Source organism: Triturus cristatus, chromosome 3_2 (genome assembly GCF_964204655.1).
Source record: "Triturus cristatus chromosome 3_2, aTriCri1.1, whole genome shotgun sequence".
Classification (NCBI taxonomy): Eukaryota; Metazoa; Chordata; class Amphibia; order Caudata; family Salamandridae; genus Triturus; species Triturus cristatus.
In genome coordinates, this window is record NC_140584.1 from 672,701,431 (window position 1) to 672,719,965 (window position 18,535).

The 18,535-nt window shown below is 42.6% G+C and overlaps 1 protein-coding gene across 4 annotated transcripts in view; it reads left to right on the plus strand.

Annotated features, from left to right (window-relative positions):
• The window catches only part of SATB2 (SATB homeobox 2), a 390,132-nt gene that overhangs the window by 259,982 nt on the left and 111,615 nt on the right, over nt 1–18,535 (plus strand). For all 4 annotated transcript variants that reach the window (XM_085648674.1, XM_085648676.1, XM_085648677.1 and 1 more), the window contains one exon: nt 12,506–12,661. In XM_085648674.1, the coding sequence (XP_085504800.1) occupies nt 12,506–12,661 (156 nt within the window). The remainder of the gene's footprint in view (nt 1–12,505; nt 12,662–18,535) is intronic.

Genomic DNA, 18,535 nt, shown 5'->3' on the forward strand with positions numbered 1-18,535 from the left:
TACCTCCCAGCACTGGCTTTCCATGCGCTCTGGCTCACGCTAGGAAGTCTTTAGAAGAGTGCTTGCAGGAAACCACTTGTCGACAAAGGGTTTCGGTCCACATACCAATGCACTGCTTGTGTTGTGACATTCCCCCCACCTTGTGATCGCCGAGCTCAGTATCCCTAATTTGCAGCATTTACCTGGCTTATTATCCGAAGTGTTGCGCGCGATGAGAAAAGACAGGTTGATGTGTACGACACCTTGGCAAACACATGTTCGTTATCATTGTAGACAGGCATGCTCTGGCGCTAATGATCTGCGGCTGCCAGAGCGGCATCTCATTCACGCTCAAGTGACGGCATGCGGATAGTAGAAAGCTCTGTATTTGAAGGAATGTGTAAGGGGTGGATTTCAGAAGAACCCTAACAACAGATTCTGGAAGAAGAGTTTGTGACTTGACCAAAACCTATGACCGTGATCGCAGTTTCTGCATGGTTCTGTGGCATTGATGCACCGGGTTCTGGTGGAGGTTCTTACAAGTATATTGAAGCTTTGGTCAATGGATTGTGGTGAGAGCTGGGAGATGTTTAATGAAGATTTCTCTGGAAAGCCGTCAGATCATAGGTTCAATTTCCTCTGTTGGTGACTCGTCCTTTGGCAATGGTGAGATTGCCGAATAAGCTTCAGTGACTTGGGTAACAGTAACACGTGCTGCTCATGCAATTCAGATTGTGGTTGTGTGGAGTAGTTAGAGTTGTATTTGTAGGTTCTGATTGATGTACGGAATGGTGTGGTCTCAAGGTCTTGCAGATTTCAAGCTTCATGTGCCCCTTGGACTGCTTTGAAGTGTGCACAAGTTCAGATGAGACTGGACTATTCTGAGGGTAAAGAACTGGCCCGTCCTACAATCATGCTATTGAGAAAAGATAGAGCGGAGCCTGTTCACACTGAAACACCGAAGATATTGAAAGTCTAGAACTGTCCTCTGCCTGAATATCTCATTCGAAACTATTTGCAACAGAACTTTAAAAGAATTTCAAAAGGGGGCTTGTTATTGCATTTCATGTACAAATCCTTATCACAAATTACTGAAATGAACTCATATTCGTAGCATGTTAGGAGTTTAACTCTACTGAGTGCCTATCAAATCACACCCCAGTAATAACCCACATGTAAGAGGGAGCCGTCTATTGTACAGTCAAATTTGAGATGAAATCCTTGCTATATGAGTAATTGCAGAGATGTATGCAATGTATATCTAAAGCAAACATGTACCTACATCAACTAGTTGTCTATGAACGCAAAGGGGTGGATGTTTTATACCATAAGTGGGGCTACCTTTAAAGCATAATCCCTTTTCAACATATATTAATTTGCATAGTATGATATAATGGGCAAACGTATGCACTTGATTTACAAAAAAATCACAAAAATTGCTGACGACAGATATTGATTAAGAAGCTGCGCGCTCTTAAAGTGGTCATGTATATTTGGCAATAATGAAGCTGAAATTCACCAGTTATTGCATAATGCACACACAATAACTTGCACTACCTGCATAATGTTTTCATGAATACTGTTTTTGTGTTTCTTTGCATTAGCAAATTAGTCCTTTGAGCATGATGCATACCATGAGTCATGAATGGTGTGTGTTGTGTGCGTTGATAACCATAATTGACAAATTGCAGTGGTTTTACCAGTTTGACCTACACCTAAAATTCAGTTTTTAATTGTGACTTTTTCAGGGAATTTCATGGGGTGTTTTATGATGTACTTAATTTCCAACCCTCTATTCACACCAGGGGCTAGATGCACAACCGTCACTATGCACAGCTGCAGAACCAGTCCAAATAATATTCCAAATGCCGATAATCACAGTGTTTGTCTCATATGCCCTACATGCTAACTGTCCTCTGTTAATTCATGCCTCTCCAGCTCAGATGGAATACTTGGATCATTACCAGAATATGGGAGGGTGAGAGATATTGGGATACGCCAAAGTGTCTATCTTTGGATAACTGAGAGACCATCAAACCTCTGTCCAAAGGTTCTTCTCAGGATGACCGAGTGTCATACGACTGCAATTTCATCAAAGATAGAAGAAAATTGGTGACATTGTGTCTGTGGACATAACCCTGTTGTGCATGCTATCAATCTGAGGGTGCATTTCTAAATCCCAAGTCAGTAGATGTTTGTCTCCCCTCTTCTTAAATGTTTATGTGCACCTTGTTATAGAACAAAACAAATGTAAGCATATTGCAGCACCATTTTATGAGCGAACAGCCAATCACACAGTTAAAATATTTAAAAGTTATTGCATAGCTCAATTTGTGCCAAAGTTGACTATTTGAAGCGCTCCTCAACTTATTGTGCTCTGCACTTTTACGAGAACTACAAAATATGAGACAATGCATGTGCTGTCATTTGCAAGACATTTTGTTTACTACAAAGGGTATGGAGCCTGCCCATTTCTTATCATTTATTGGGGTCATTGTCACTCTTCGTTGCTGCCACCTAATTGACCAGTGTGTGCTGGTCTACTTCCTCTTCTTTTGTTTAGAGCCAGAAGCAAGTATCGATTGCTTCATTTTGATTAGTGCCCTTCAGCTGCTCATTCTGTGATGGGTATTATTTTTTCTTTCGCTGTTGTCATTGTCCTTGTTGCTTCTTAATTGCCACAGACCAGTTGTCTCTGTTGGTTCTTCCATACCTCCCTTTGGTTGCCCATGTTGCTTTTTGCCTCCCACCTCCCATTGTCCGTGTTGCTTCTTCCCTCCCACTGTTCGTGTTAATTCTTCTGTTGTCCTTGTTGCTTTTTCCCTCTCACTGTCTGTGTTGCTTCTTCTCTCCCATACTCCCATGGTCTATGTTACCTGTCCCCTCCCACCTCCCACTGAACATGTTACTAGTTTTGTGCTGCCAATGCTAGCCATGGCATAGCACTTTTCCCCTAACTTTAAGCCATGCTTCATAGTCACGCTGCCATACAACACAGCTAAAAGACATTGACAAAGCCAATAGCTCTCGCATTGGAGACCCCTATTTTCTTTGACAAAGCTTGTTATCCCATGCCATCCCAAAGCGGGGCTCTCGGGTCACAACTAGAACACAAGTGAAATGCACTTAAAACAATGTTTCAGTGGAGCAGGTTTTGTTTCAAGGACAATACAAAAAGTTTAGTTTACGTTGTATGAAAGGACAGTTTAAGGCGCATGGGGCATATAGACAAAATATGTAGCACCTTGTGTGACTTGGAAAGGACACAGAGCGAGATGCTGAAAGCGTCCCAGACAGCATTATCTTCTATGTCATCCAACCTGTTAGTTTATTACATTTCATAAATCTCCTACGTAGTTAGTGACAACTGTGAGCAAATACACAGACCACTTTAACAGTTTCTTGCTGAAAAATAAGGGCACATGGAGTCCCAGAAAGAGTGAAAGATCATACCCTCATCCCAGTACTTGGATCCTTAATGCAAGTAAGAAAAATGGATTTGATTGACCCCTGAATTGAATAAAAGACAGTGATAATTGGGGCACTGTAGGTTTAATACTCTTAACTCCTTAGTAGAAAAACGTAAAATATATTTACCAATTCTTGGCAAGATAAAGACTCTAGTGCAGGCTTCTACAACTAGTAGCTCATGAGCTGATGGCGCTCCTGCTAACTGTAAGTAGCTCTCCCGTGCACAGCCGAACCTACTAAATGATAAGCTTCTCTTGAGTTGATATTTGTATACCTACATTGAAAAGCGTTTCTTCAAGATAAAAAAGTGTGTTTTCAGAATTCAAAACTGATGTTTGGAGAACATTGGTTGACTTTCCAATGTAACCACTGAGTTGGATACCAAAAACATATGTTATTTCAGCATCAAGATACCTTTTAAAATGAACGTGTACTTTACAAATACACGCTATCTTATATGTAAAGCTGATATTTGAGCAATAAGATATGCAGCTTTTGGGGAGACTTATTACCTAGGTACAGTGCAGCTTTGGCTGTTATGTGTTACCCATGTACAGAATTCGAAATTGATAGTGTTTGTTTAAACTTCTATTGGCTTCGTAGCCTGATGCACCGAGATGAACAATAAGAATAGTCTTGCATAGAGCGGCCACTTATATAATCTTGTCTGACTTGGTCTCTATCACAACCCTAATAATATTAGTAGCTCAGGGCAATGTTAATTAAACATGAGTAGCTCTTATTACAGAAAAGGTTGGAGACCCCTGTTCCAGTACATCACATACTAGAACATCAATGCTACCCCATGCTGGGGATGGTGCCTGGTAAAGTTTTGTCTAATAATGAAATGTCCTTCTATCAGAAGTAAATATGAAAAAGTGGCTAGTGCCTACACTCGTCTTGCCCTGGTCTTCATATGAAGACACTGTAATAGTTCTAAACCTTCAATTATTAATAAGATCCCCCATATAGGATTAATCTGCCATAATACAGAATCATGTTCTCCCATGGGCGAAAAGACAAAAAAGTGGAAAAGGTGAAAAAAGGTCCATATGGCCTTATTGGCTATATTGACTGTTTAGGAGTCCTTGTTTTTGTAGACATTAGCCGATACACCTGTATTAGTATAAATGGCTGCCAGGTAGAGGGAGAATGCGTGGAGATCTTGATAGAATGGGTGCAGGTAAAGGGGTGGTGGTTTTGACATGGAGTGTCAATAGCTTCCGGTGTAGGAGAAAACAAGGATTAATTTGTCAGTATCTGAAGGATTGCTTGGCTCATATTATAGTCCTGCAGGAGACGTACCTTTGAGCATGGAAGTGTAAAGGCCTTTTTGGGGATCAAGCATGGATCCATCAGGTTTGTGCTCAGGTCAATCCCTCTCCACTAACGGTGTAGCTCTTATCATCAGGGAAAATACTGGCAGAAATATAGTAGACTCTAAAATTGACTGCTCAGGTAGCTTGATTATTAGTAGTATGACTTTAGGGCAGAACAGGTTTACATGTGTGAGCTTCTATGGTCCAAACTGCGACAATGCCTTCCCCCTGCACAACCTTGGGGAGAACTTGTGTGATTCACCCCCCCCCCCTCCCTCCACCCCCTCTCCCTAGTGATTGAAGGTGATTTTAATGTATGCCTGGATCCAACGTTGGACAGATCATCACAAAGACGGGTAGCGGGACATACTAAACTGAGAAAGTCTTTGAAGAATCTGATGCTGGACTTTAACTTGTGTGATGTGTGGCGGTAAAAGGCCGGGATCAACAAAGGGTGCACTTATTACAGTAATAAATACCAAAGTGCTAGCAGATTAATTATTTTTCAATGGATAAATCTTTGCTATCCACTGTGAACAACATTAGGCATATCCCGATTCACAGATCCTGCCGGTGTCTTGCTAGATGTCAGATTAGCTGATGTACAGAGTAGCTCCAGGTGGACCACGGATAGGCTGTCATTATCGAACCTGGATATAATGAAAGTGTTAAAGGAAGAGAGCAGGTTTTATTTTAGTGTTAACTTGGGTTCAGTCACCTGTAAGGATAGTATGGGACTCATATAAGTTGTCCAAGGAATTTTTATGCAAGCAGGGCTTCATTAGGTCAAGGAAGTTACAAAAGATGGATAGGGGTTTTGAAGAAGAGATGGGACGATGGAAAGGGAACTTTTGGATCCGTCTTTATGATTAGGGTCGGAGGCAGTTAAAAGGAGGTTGGCTGAGAGACAGGCAGCATATGTTTCGGTCATCGAGAGCAGAGTTAGAGCAAGGTGGCATGCTAGCAGGCTTGCTCAATTTTTGTGTGGGTAAAAAAGTGGTAAGTTGTTAGACTGGAAGGTAAAAGTGGAAAGAGGACGGAACTATATAGAGAGTTTGATAGTGGATAGTAATAGCAAGGTGTTAAAAGATTCTGAGGAAATTGCTGAATACTTTCACAAAGTGTTTGAAGACATATTCTGAGTGAGGCACTCTTAGGGGTTCTGAAGTAAGGGGGTGGCTAGCAGGGTTTCAACTTCTATGGCTGTCTAGAATTGAACAAGAAGATGTATTGAAGGATATTACTGAAGAGAAAATCATCTTGCAGATTCATAAGTCCTGGAATGGGAAGGCGGAGGGCCCGGATGCTGTCCCGGGGAAATTTTATAAGGTACTGAAAGAAATAATAGCCCTGGTATGAAAGGAATTGTTCAAGTTACTATTGGCAAGACACTCAGAAATTCCTTCATCTCGGAATGATCCCTGATAGCTCTACTTTTGAAAGCACATTAAGACCCTAAAAGAGCAGTTTCATACAGACCCATATCTGTATTGAGTTTCGATTTTAAGGTCTTTAGCAAAGAGGATCTCCTTGATTGTTGACAAGATAGTGCATCCAGATCAGAAGGGTTTTGTGCCAGATAGGCAGTTGAATGATCTGACAAACCAATTGATATCTGTGATAGATCTGGCAGCAGCAAATTCTGGTCCATTAGCCATTGTCACTATTGATGCCGCTGAGGCATTCAATAGGGCCTGCTAGACCTATTTGTGGGAGGTGTTGGGTATGTTCATGTTTCCTTTAGGGTTTCTTGCTGTAGCTAAGTGCGCTCTATACAGCACCATCAGCTACGATCTTGGTCAATAGGGATATGACCAAGAGAGTTAACATCTCGAAGAGGACACGTCAGGAGTGCCCTTTTATCCCTGTTACTCTTATAGAGCCGCTGGCACTGTGCCATTCTAAAGAACAGAATTATACGGTTACGTTGGGCCTTTATACAGACTACATCATTCTATATATGAGGGATCCACACATAACGGTGGGACGTATGGAGGCTATAACAGAAGCATTTCGGACCTTCTCTGGCTATTTTATAAATATGGAAACAATTGAGGTGATGGTTTGGGACTGATGTCTGGCATCTCCCGGCCATGCGCCGCTCACAGCACCAATAAGCACAGTATTCACAGGGTGACATTACAATGTGGGCACCGGATCCTGGGCATAGACTTTGTTGGACTAGCAGTGTGAGACCTTCGTACAGTATGCATGGACTTTGACAATGATCTGCTTTACACCCAGAAAACTATTCAAAAACGAACCCAAATTACAGGTGACATGCAAATATTTGAGCATCAGTTTCGACCATGATAAATTGTTGCCTAAAGCCCACATTGATATTATTTGTCAGGCCCCCGAAAGGGTGAGGCTAAAGCACCCCTGTATTACCTCCTTATGCCCAGCCACAAATGTTGCACTCACAAACATAACACAATGTTTGTAAATGTCCTGAGTGTGGTAGAGATAAAAGGATGACTACTACTACTGTTTGCATTGCAGAAGCTAGTATTTCTATGATATTTACATGGGCATAATATAAATTCTATAGTAATATCAGAGAAAGTACTAAGGTATTTTAATAATTTCTATAGCAATATAGAGAAAATAGTTTCCATATTTACTCCTACATTTTCAAAACGAAAATATGACTGATCCCTTTCAACCTTCACTTTCTACCTATTCATCACAAAATTAGTAAGTTGTGTTCTCCCCAGTTCTCTGCACTATACAGGAAAAACATTCTGAGGTTTAAAAACATCCACATTGTGATTTCATAAATGAAATAAAGACTGAAGTAGTCGATGTGTACCAACCCATCAGGAGGCCAAACTGAGCTGGATTGAAGCATATGGACATGCAGTACACAAGAGTCAATCAAATATATTCTTAGGACAACAGGTCTTATGAATGTACAATTACACTTTCCTACTAGAGTTCAAAGTGCAGGTTATTACTACAGTCCAGCGTGACTAACCTTAAACATTCCTGCACACTGCCTCCCGGACTCAATGTTCTAATCACAACCACGACTGTTAAGTATTAATATTACTCTTGTGTTCATTGAGTTTTCATCTGTCACCTGGCAACATGTAACATGATGTTATAATACCATTGAAGAGTTCTTGGGGCATAAACAGAAGGGCAAGTGGTTCTTTATTGTCAAATGGAAGCCAAGATTTGAGCATAGCACAGTAGTACATCTGCTTCTCATTGTTTTTTTTTATATTATATACATTTAAAAAGATCTGGTGACATGATAAGACATAAAGCACGTGCACATTATTATTATAACATCCATAAGAGCGAGCTGTGGCAGCTAATAAGCTCGGCATTGAAAGCCATCTTCCATAAGCCCTCTTTAGAGAAGCCATTGTTTCATTCTCTTGGTGTTCTCGTTCCTTCTTGAAACAATTGCTGAGGAGCCCACACACAACATCTCGTCTCCATTATGTAGAGCTAGAGATCCCTGTCGCCTTGCACACCCAGCACCTCTCTTTCATCCATAATATCCTTGAATACAGGCTCGCTGCATTCAATGTTTCCCTGGCCGATTATTCATGTATTCTTTCTGTGTTTTGTATTATCATTATCTGCTTTGTACAAGTCCACACTGTTTCAGGGTGAACCATTGGGTGCCTGTGGGCGGGTTTCTCTGAATTCAGGGCTCCAGGGGCATATGCTTAGTGGATAAAATAAGTAACTTGATTGGGAGTTTGTGAATTCGTAAGGGAGGCAAAGCAGACAAGATGCACTAGGGCACAGACAATTCTTGTGCTTCCTAAACAGGGCTGGTTGTGTGGTGTGTACTGGAGTCCCCGGAAGTGAACAATACTGCTTACAAAATGCTGTGAGATTAAATCCAAGCAGTGAATATTGAAGGACAGGTGAGCAGATCGGCTCAGAAGACTTTACCTTTAATCATACTCAAGGACAAGACTTCAGTGATCGTCAAGGGCCCGTGTTTTAGGGTCCTAGTTTCTCTGCTGCACACTTTTGAAGAGTCTGTTCTTTGCTGGGCACCCCAGACGCCTGAACTCCTGGTGTATCGTGAGTGACCAGCAATATTTCTGCAATTGACATTATTTGATTGCATTTTAGATGCTTCATATAGCACCAACATGCTGCCTCGTGCCTGCTTCATTGCTATAAAGAACATGGTAAACACGTAGAAGTGCAACAAACAATAATGGAATTTGAAAAATAGTGACAGTTATAAGAAGTAGAGGGAGAATCCAGCACAATAGGATCAGCAGATGTGAGTAGGAAATTGATCAGAGAACATGTGTCCTTTGGTAATCAGAAGCCATCACAGCTTTTCTGAGAATCACAAAAAGGGGTGGGATGTGAAGCCCACCCACGATCAGGTGCACCACCTTTCTCTTTCCTCCTTCAAAGCCTACTTGGACCACATTCACAAATATTTTTAAGGTATTTGCACTAGCACAGCTTGAGATAATGTGCATTTTTGCAGATGCTCAGATTCACAAACCAAATTTGTGTTTACACAAAACGTGCTCGGTGTCTGTAATTGGCTTTTCTCATATGCATGTGACCCACATTCAAAGCCTGCACTCGGGCAAGGCAGAAAATGTAAGGAACGGCTTTGTCCACAGACCCTTATTCTCCGTGGCCCATGTACTGCCTGAGCGGTGGAGTGCCTGTTTATATTCCTACCGTAATTTAGGGATGATGAAAGTTTAAGAGTAAGCACTGACGTGTACTATGCATGTCAATGTGGTTCCTTGAGTGGGTGGGTGTGTGGTGATATCATCGGGCATCCTTCTCAATGTCCATGTGGCACGCGGGGTAAAGTGCATAGCAGCGCACACTGCCATTGCAAGGGTGTCACGGTCCCAAAGCAAGCAGGTAGAATGTATCGTTGTGTCCCCAGTAACATATTTAAATACATCCACAATTGAGGTGCAGGTAGTTGCTCACACCCTTGGGCCCTGGTGACACTGCACCCACTGCCTTATCTATAGCTACACTCCTGGTTGAGTCTCAGAGTCCCGAGAGTTTTGTTGTGCATAGTTGGGTGGAAAAGAGTTCAGAATCTGCACTCAGTTCGCAGTCCTCGCCTGCCAGGCTTTATCCTGTCCCCAGATCTAAATCTGGACTCTAAATCTGTGGCCAAAAAAAAGCAAACATGGCCTCTGGTTTCCAATAGGCATTTTACTTGCAAATGTTCAGCCTCATATTTGTTAGTGGTTCAGAATAATGCTGTTTGTGCAAGCCTCACTGCCCGAAATTGGTGAACTTTCAGCAGAAATGTGTGGTAACCCCACTTTCGCCCATAATTCCCATTTCAAAGGCACTTCCAATGACGGTAAATTACATGCTCAGGATTACACAACTTGATCAAATCTGGAATATGAGTTCAGAAATTTGGTTTCCTGATACTACAATTTCTGTGGTAACCACTAGACCTCTGTCCAGCAGGAGGTGTAAGATTTCACCCCGAGATATTCACTAAAAGCGCCCCCCGAACATCAGGTTGGTCTTTCACTGCTTCCTGCACAGAGGAGGTGTTTTCGTCACGCTTCCAGTGGGGTTAGGAGTATTGGAACGAAAATTCTGCCTTTTGTCCTTCATTTGTCATGGAGGCTGACGTGGGGAAATCATTCAATTAACAGGAGCCTGGCAGAATACTTAAAATAACAATATGCGTTTAGGAAAATCAAGGCTGCGAGCGAGGGGGCTCCCGGAGCCGCTCTATCGAATGAAGCGGTGCCTTTTCATTTTCACTGATTTCCTCGGTGGGATGCGGTGACCGGCGCTTCCGGATCATGGTAATAACCGCTGCCGCCCGTGCGTACTCGGATGACACGCGCCACGCTTTAATAGACATCGAGGAAAGCTCGAGGGAGTGCATTAAAGTCAGTAATAATTTATTACTCGGGGACCTCCACCCATTTACTAGACTTATTTAATTCAAAATTGATTATTTCCGTTCAGCTTTACCTTTTGAGCGTCTGAAGATGATTTTAATAATATGGCGAGTAAAAGCAAATGTGAAAATTATCCAACGCACTGCACTGTGGAAAAGTAATGCTCCGATGATCGATCACTTATCACTCACATCTACCTTAATATAGGGTGGATGCGCTCTAGCCCCATAATCAAGTTAAAACGTGTGCAATTGCAACATTTTGTGCAGATCATTTTTTTCAACTATTGTATACCCAAAAAAGAGGTATGATGTCACGGTTAAAGCAACATTCAGAACGAAATGATGACTATTAGCCAAAGCTCCTGAACGAAGGCCCAATGCTGAGAGCAAGAGGCCTGATGGTCAAAGTTCTGACTTCTTCCTTCCAGAAATCACCAGCTCAGTCATGCCCTGGTTTAATTCAAGGAAGTTGGTTTTCGTCAAGGACACATGAGCTACAGAGACAGAGTGAAAGAAGGAGATGAAAGAATAGGTCAAGGACACCTGAAGGTTAACAAGCCACTGTATGTATGTATCTAAGTAGGTATGTTATACCCCAAGATATGTTTCCATATTTTGGAGGATAAGCATGCACCCCGGTGGGGCGCGAAGTCTTTATTAGCAAATACAAAAAAAAAATAGGCAATTACGACCGCGTCCACACATATTGACTAATAGATTTTTTTTCACAAGACAAGTGTTTGCCTGTAGTACTCTAGAGGCTGAGTGTGAAGCAAGGAGAGACATGATCCCTTTTGAGATTGGAGTAGAGATCAATTTTCAGATTATGTCATTGTACCAAATCAGAGACTAGAGGATCTGCCAGGATCCTTTATGGAGAACTGATGAGGCACTGCCTCTTTTCAGTATTGTTGGCAGAGATATAGAAAAGAAGGAACACGCGCTCCTAAAGATAGCATATGCTTGTATAGAAAGGACAAACAATATCAGTAAAAGTGATGACCATCAGTGACTTCTCAGTTCATTAGTTTAGGCTCGATATGAACAGGATAAGGCACACTGGTAGTGCCTTGTGTAAAATGAAGGAAGACAACTCTGTCTGACAATCCCCCCACCCCCCCAAAGCCACCCAGTTTTAGATGGCTTGAAAGGCATTAGTTGTCAATAATGTCAAATGCTTTAGACAATCTAACGAGTGCACAATACAAACCCTGCTAATGTCTGTTGTCAATTACTAGTTTTCTAGAAGTAGTAATAACAGGATAGACTAGATCAGAGTAATCAAAGCAGAGCATCAGTATTCAGTGATGTAGGACAGGAGAATACCAGCATAACTTAGAGGCCTAAAATGGGCAGCAGTTCATTGGCCAGTTTGTGGGTACATCTCAAGAATGATTCATTTGCTTCCGGTGAACGAGTTGAGTTGTCAGATTGATCCAGAGGTAGTGGCTGGAAAGATCCCCCTTCAGTCTTGGAAGCTTTAAAGAATGCTTGGAAGATGAATGCATCTTTCTACTGTTAAATCCCTAGGTAGGATGTGCAAATACATCCAGAATATGAGAAGTTCACATTGTAATCCCATCTCTTTCAGTAAACATACTCTGGACAATAAGCAAAAACGGTGAACCAGACCTGATTAGATCACCTCCATTGCTTGTACCATAGAAATCCTACACCATTTGCATCTTCTAACACTTGTTATAAAGAGTATGAAGTTCCCCACTTCGGTGACCATGGTTTCCCTTTGGCTCTGGGCAAAGGAGAATTGTATAGTACATTCTAAAGATACGTCTGTGATGGACATCAACACTATTTCTTACATTTGCCTTTTTTTCCTTTGTAGCCTAAAACCTCAACGCCAACAGCTGAACTGCCCATCAAGGTGGAAGGGGGCAATCTGAACATCACATCTGCTATTTATGATGAGATACAGCAGGAGATGAAGCGGGCCAAGGTGTCCCAGGCACTGTTTGCTAAAGTGGCTGCTAACAAGAGCCAGGTGAGTGTGATTGAGTAGCTAACATCAATCCTATGGCAAGAAAAGCTGTGATATCATCGCCTGGAAGAAGGGGCTGGTACCCACAAAGACACAATCTGTAATAACAGTCAAATCTATTATCTGAACTTTTGTCGAGGAAAGAGAGAGGAAAGAGAGGAGTGGATTGGAGGCTGTCCCAGCGATTAAGTCTCTTCACCACATATATCACGAGGGAGCGGTGAACCCATGCACATCAGGAGGATGACGTTTCTTGGGGTCATGTGTATCATGAGGGTTGGGTGTTTCAGACACTGATGAGATGTGGTTTACAGCTTAAAAGTAGAATGTTGAGGGCTGTTTATCTAAAGGCTCGTCTGAAGGAAGTGCATGTAGCTGAGTGTGCTGCACATAGTGTTTGAAGATCATTCTCTGCTAAGCCATAAAATCTATCTCATATGTAATGTTCCTGGTGGGAGTCTTCCAGTCTAGTGAAGAGTAATGCCATCAATTTCTTACATTATATCAAGGGTGCAGTAGCTTGAATGGACCGGAAGAAGCTCAGCTGTCTGAGTGGTGAAATGTATTCCACCATTTTGGGAAGTGATCATCAGCTGCACAAGCTGGATATTGGGCCTGTGTTTTATTGTCTTGTTTGTTGAAATAAATTCAACATCTGAGGAGCAATGAATCTTTAATCTGCCTGAAGAGAGGATTTTGATGCCTGTTTATGGACTAATCTCCTCCCAGGGTATATCAGCTTGCACTCCAGAAGGAGGATTTAACGTATCCAACTCAGTTCTTTCAGTTTCTTCAGTGTGCCACAAAACGACCAGTCACTTTTGTCATGTGGTGCCAAAGTTAAGCCACTCACGAGCCAAAAAATGGTATCACAATCCAAAGAATGGTACCTTAAACTCTTCAGCATTTACATACAACCAAAAACCATGTGGCACTGGGCACAACCTATTTCTTTGATTTCTACCTGCTAAATACACAAAGTCTTTGCATGCATACTCTCTGTTTGGCAACTCAGAACATCGAAAGACTTTCCACTCTGTAATTGATGACATATGTGGAAAATGTAGCATAAATCTTAGAAGAAAAAAACCCACTGCAATTAATATCATAAAAGTATCCTATTTTCGTCCTCCCAAAACAGGTAAAAACCTCAAAACTTGAATGGACGCGTTAATTAGGAGTTTAGCACAGGTTGCTATTCACACTTTCGGCACCAAGAGGCCTTAGTACCTACCTGGCTAGTAAACTGTGTATTCTGAATGAGGAATTTCCTACTAATGATGTTATATGTGCCTATGCCATTTCAAGCCTCGTAACAAAATAGGTACTGTGATGCACTGCCTAGAAACATCAAGCCCTTGAGTATGTTCACTTTATTGCTGCTCTTTTTGTGGTCTGGCAGAGGGTCTGTTACCTTCATTCCCTTCACGCACTGGTTGTTTGAAGTGTCAGCCTACAGGCATATTGCAGTTTTAAATGTTGTGCAAGTGATTGACAAAACTAAATAGTCCATCTCCAGTTTTACAGCTGGGCAATCCATGGCTCCTAAATAAGGTGCAGTGGCTGGCAGTAGTTGTCAAGCACCACCCGGCCTGTGCTATGCCACTGCAGTGTGTTTTCAAGAAGCAGAAAGCGACACCAGTGATAAGCCACCTGTCACTACACACCCTGACAATGCAAGCTATATATAAACACTTTTATGGACAAATGACAGCCAGCTTAGAATGGAGTTTTTGAAGGAAGATATTGAAACCCTCATTCTAGGATACCTGCCAAGTACCCATAAATTGCAGCGAGCTCTCGGTGCCAGGGTGCCAGAGTGCACTGAGGAAACTTGCCGGGGCGTGGAGAGGCTTCTGACTTCCCATTGAATCCACTGCATGCAGACCAGTGCATGCCTCCTTATGCTTGATGGGATTCCAGTTCCACCTGTCGCAGCTTGCATTGCATAAGCAAAGTGTGACAGAAGGTGGGAGCCAGGAGGATCTGGGAGCATCAGGGGCGTAGCTAGAGCTTGTGGCGCCCGGGGCTATCCCTCAGATTGCCGCCCCTAGGAGGGGGGGTTGCTGGGGAAAAAGGACGGCAAGCACTTGAAAGAGGACCGAGAGACACGTAGTATTGCCGCTAATAGTTACCTCGATCATGCAAGTTACATGCACATACATGACACGGTCCAAGGCTACACAGACTGGCAGTACAAAAGAGAAGTGTAATAATCAAGTGGGGGAAAAAGAAGTTTTGGTCCATTCGGCTTCCTAAAGTTACTTATAAATCACAAGGGGGGAGAATGGACCACTTGTCCTGTGTTCCCATGGTCTTATTGGTTGTATCCTTCATAAAAAGACCCTCATAACATCTACACAGGTCGAGGGCGGTATATTTTCATTCTCCGCCGTTTGTGTACTGTCTCAGCAACATCATTGGGTCATTTTTTTTGTAAAGATGCTGACCTCCACCCGGAGGAAGACCTACTGGTACTGACAGTAGTGGTCAGAGATATTGTGAGATGGTGCTCGTGGTAAAGTGAAGATATTAAAAAGTTAAAATCCCTGTGTCACTTTTAACCTCAGTGACCACTAATAGGTGCGAATGAACAGTGACTCATCCGCCCACTAAGAAGTGCGAGTGAACAGTAACTCATTCAATACGCACATAACACTCCTTTTAAACTCCCAATCACTGCCTCCAGAATAAATTATTGAGGTTAAAAGTGACACAGGGATTTTAACTTTTTAATATCTTCACTTTACCACGAGCACCATCTCACAATATCTCTGACCACTACTGTCAGTACCAGTAGGTCTTCCTCCGGGTGGAGGTCAGCATCTTTACAAAAAAAATGACCCAATGATGTTGCTGAGACAGTACACAAACGGCGGAGAATGAAAATATACCGCCCTCGACCTGTGTAGATGTTATGAGGGTCTTTTTATGAAGGATACAACCAATAAGACCATGGGAACACAGGACAAGTGGTCCATTCTCCCCCCTTGTGATTTATAAGTACAAAAGAGAACACACAGACTGCATGATCTATCCGGGGACTCAGAAAAACCGCATGTGACATCCATCAGAGAGCTGCGTGAACAATTACCTGGTAATCCCCTCAGCATAATGCAAACATGAACATACATGACACTGTTCAGGGATCCATAATCTACAGCCGACATTAAATGACCATTCATCATGGTCCCCCCATTAAAGCAGTGCACTTTGTGATCTGCATGGTACATGTTCTTTGCAGCAGGCATATTAACCCTCTGTGCTACCTTTCCAGGAGTCAACCCTTCCACTAGACAAAACTCGGATCTCTCTCTAGGAAGAACATTAATCACTGAAGTTATCATGACATTTTTATTGTTTCTGAAAATTTCTGGAGGCCAGGAAGGTGGCAGCAAGTATTTTTTAAACCATAATATACTTGCAAACACTACGCACCCACCCGAAATAGGTACCCAGTGCGGTCACACCGTTCGCACTGCCCTAACCTGCTCAAGGTTCATGTGACCTCAGTGACAGTCACACTCACTGAATCACTGTTGCTCTAGGGTGTGCTGCTTCGTAGGCCTGCCCGCAAGACTGGAGATGAACTTCAGTATGGATTGTGGTGGACAGGCCTTCAAGGTTAACTCACAATTGACACCACTAGGGTACACCTGCTTGTGCTAAGACATCAAGCCGTCTAAGGTCTAGTGGGGCCTTGTAAGGTCTAGCATGGGAATATGCTCCCTCAGTAGAGTGGTCTGGTGGACTGGTCATGAAGGCTGAACCCAGTTCCCCAGCTCTGGCCATAGTGCCACATCCTCTCCCCCACTGAACACCATACTGCCCCACTGAGAGAAACTCGGACTGCCTTCAGCTACAACCTAATTGTGCCCGCTATAAACACTTGGATGTGGCTCAATTCAAATTATGCACTTGATAAAAGTAATAAGCTGCCTAAAAAAAAAAGTTAAAGCAAACACTCATAGGGAACGCAAGATTAAGTAAAGCATGTGAAATGTAAGCAGAAACAACATGGTTACCTTATCGATCTCTCACTCACTATTCAGAAATCAGCGAGTGGTTTTACCTGAAAAGTTAAGGACATGACTACAGGGCCCTGAAGGGAACCGTTTCAATGTCCATTGCTTATATCCTTAATAAACGTAAGCAGTATGGTTTAAAAAGACCACATCCATAAACAGAGCCATGGTACACATTTTGTTTTCAAATCCATCCATCAACCAGGTATTGCAGTACCTCCAGGAATGGTCCACTTCCCCACCTGGGGACAACAATGCTGTTCAAAGAAAGTCGAGAAAACAAAAGTAGCGCTTCACTGGCAAACTCTTTAAAGTGAGGCTGGTGTGTTTGGATGTGAATAAAACCAATCTGGCCACTTTGCAACCACTCTGTCTTGCTTTATTTAGTTATGTATTTATTTTTCATATTTAAAACCTTCTATTTCTCTCCATCCCGCTGCACTTTGGAATAGAACAATGTCAGAATAAGGGCATTTCCCGCAAGAGTGTTTTTCTTTTTTGGATCCATTTCACAGGGAAGCAACTAAATGAAAGAAGGAAAGAGGTTGTGAACCGTTTCTTCAAGTTACGGTTTTCAGTAAGTGAGGAGCAAGACAGAAAGAGAGGGAATAATAGGAAGAGAGGGGGGGACAGCTGCCAGCACAAAAAAGAAGAGGACATTGCCCGAGTCCTATTCCTTCTCTGCCCGTCCCCGAACGTCCACGAAAGGAAGCAGAGCCTTTGAATGCCTTTGTCCGCCCCCAAAATAGTGCCGCCTGGGGCAGACCGCCCCCCCCACCGCCCTCTGTAGCTACGCCACTGGGGAGCATGGCCATGTGCATCTGTTCACTCCAGCTCTGAAGCTTTGCGACCCTCTTTGACTCCCCCGAACACAGAACTGCATGGATTTTTATGATGCACACATTGCCTTGGCACATGGTGGAGTCAGAGACCGATACTACATTCATACACACTGGCTCACTTGGTGGGTTGCTGGCAAGTGTAAAGACAATAGCTCTGGCTTTCTGGGGCTAAAACATGAAACCATAGAAGGTCACTTGCTATTTGCTTGTGTTACTACATGTTAACCTTTGCCCTTGGCATAAATTCCAAACATGGCTCTCTGCCCTGGCTGCCTGTCAAGAAGAAAGGCACTGGGTATCATACACAAGTCCTTTGGCGAACAAAATAATTCATTTCTCGCCAACAATTTCACACGCTACTTTCCACTCAGCTTGCATTGACCAAGAAATGAGTGGCTCCAGATAATGCCAGAGTATGCGACAATACACACATGTGGCTGTTCTGCATGCAGTACTGGAAGCTACACCTTTGATAATACACAAAGATGGCTGTTCTGTAAGCAGTAATAGATGCTACACGTTTTACAATACACAAAGGTGTCTGTTCTTTATTCAGTACCACCTGCTATACTTTCCAGAATACGCAAAGGTGTCCGCTCTGTATTCAGTACTAGATGCTGTGCTTTCCAGGATAAACAAATGTGTCTGCTTTTTATTCAGTACTCAATGCTACACTTTGATGCAGCTCTTTATGAGACATTTGCGTACATTTGAACCTTCTAAAATTCTTTGGCTGTTTAGCCAGCAATCAGTCTGAACAAGACGTTTTGCTATGTATTTTCACTATAACATTGTTTGGACATGCATAAACTACTTATCCCTTATAGCTGATCTCTGATTCCAACAGCACCAAGAGGCCAATTTCTGGCAACTGAGGCCTTTAAACAGTAATTTAACATAGCAAAAAAATATTTAAATCACAGAGATGTATGAAAACCTGTCTCACTTAAAGGGGCCTCTTCGACTGCATAGCATTTTTCTTGATATGAAGAAAACAGCCCTAATGTTAT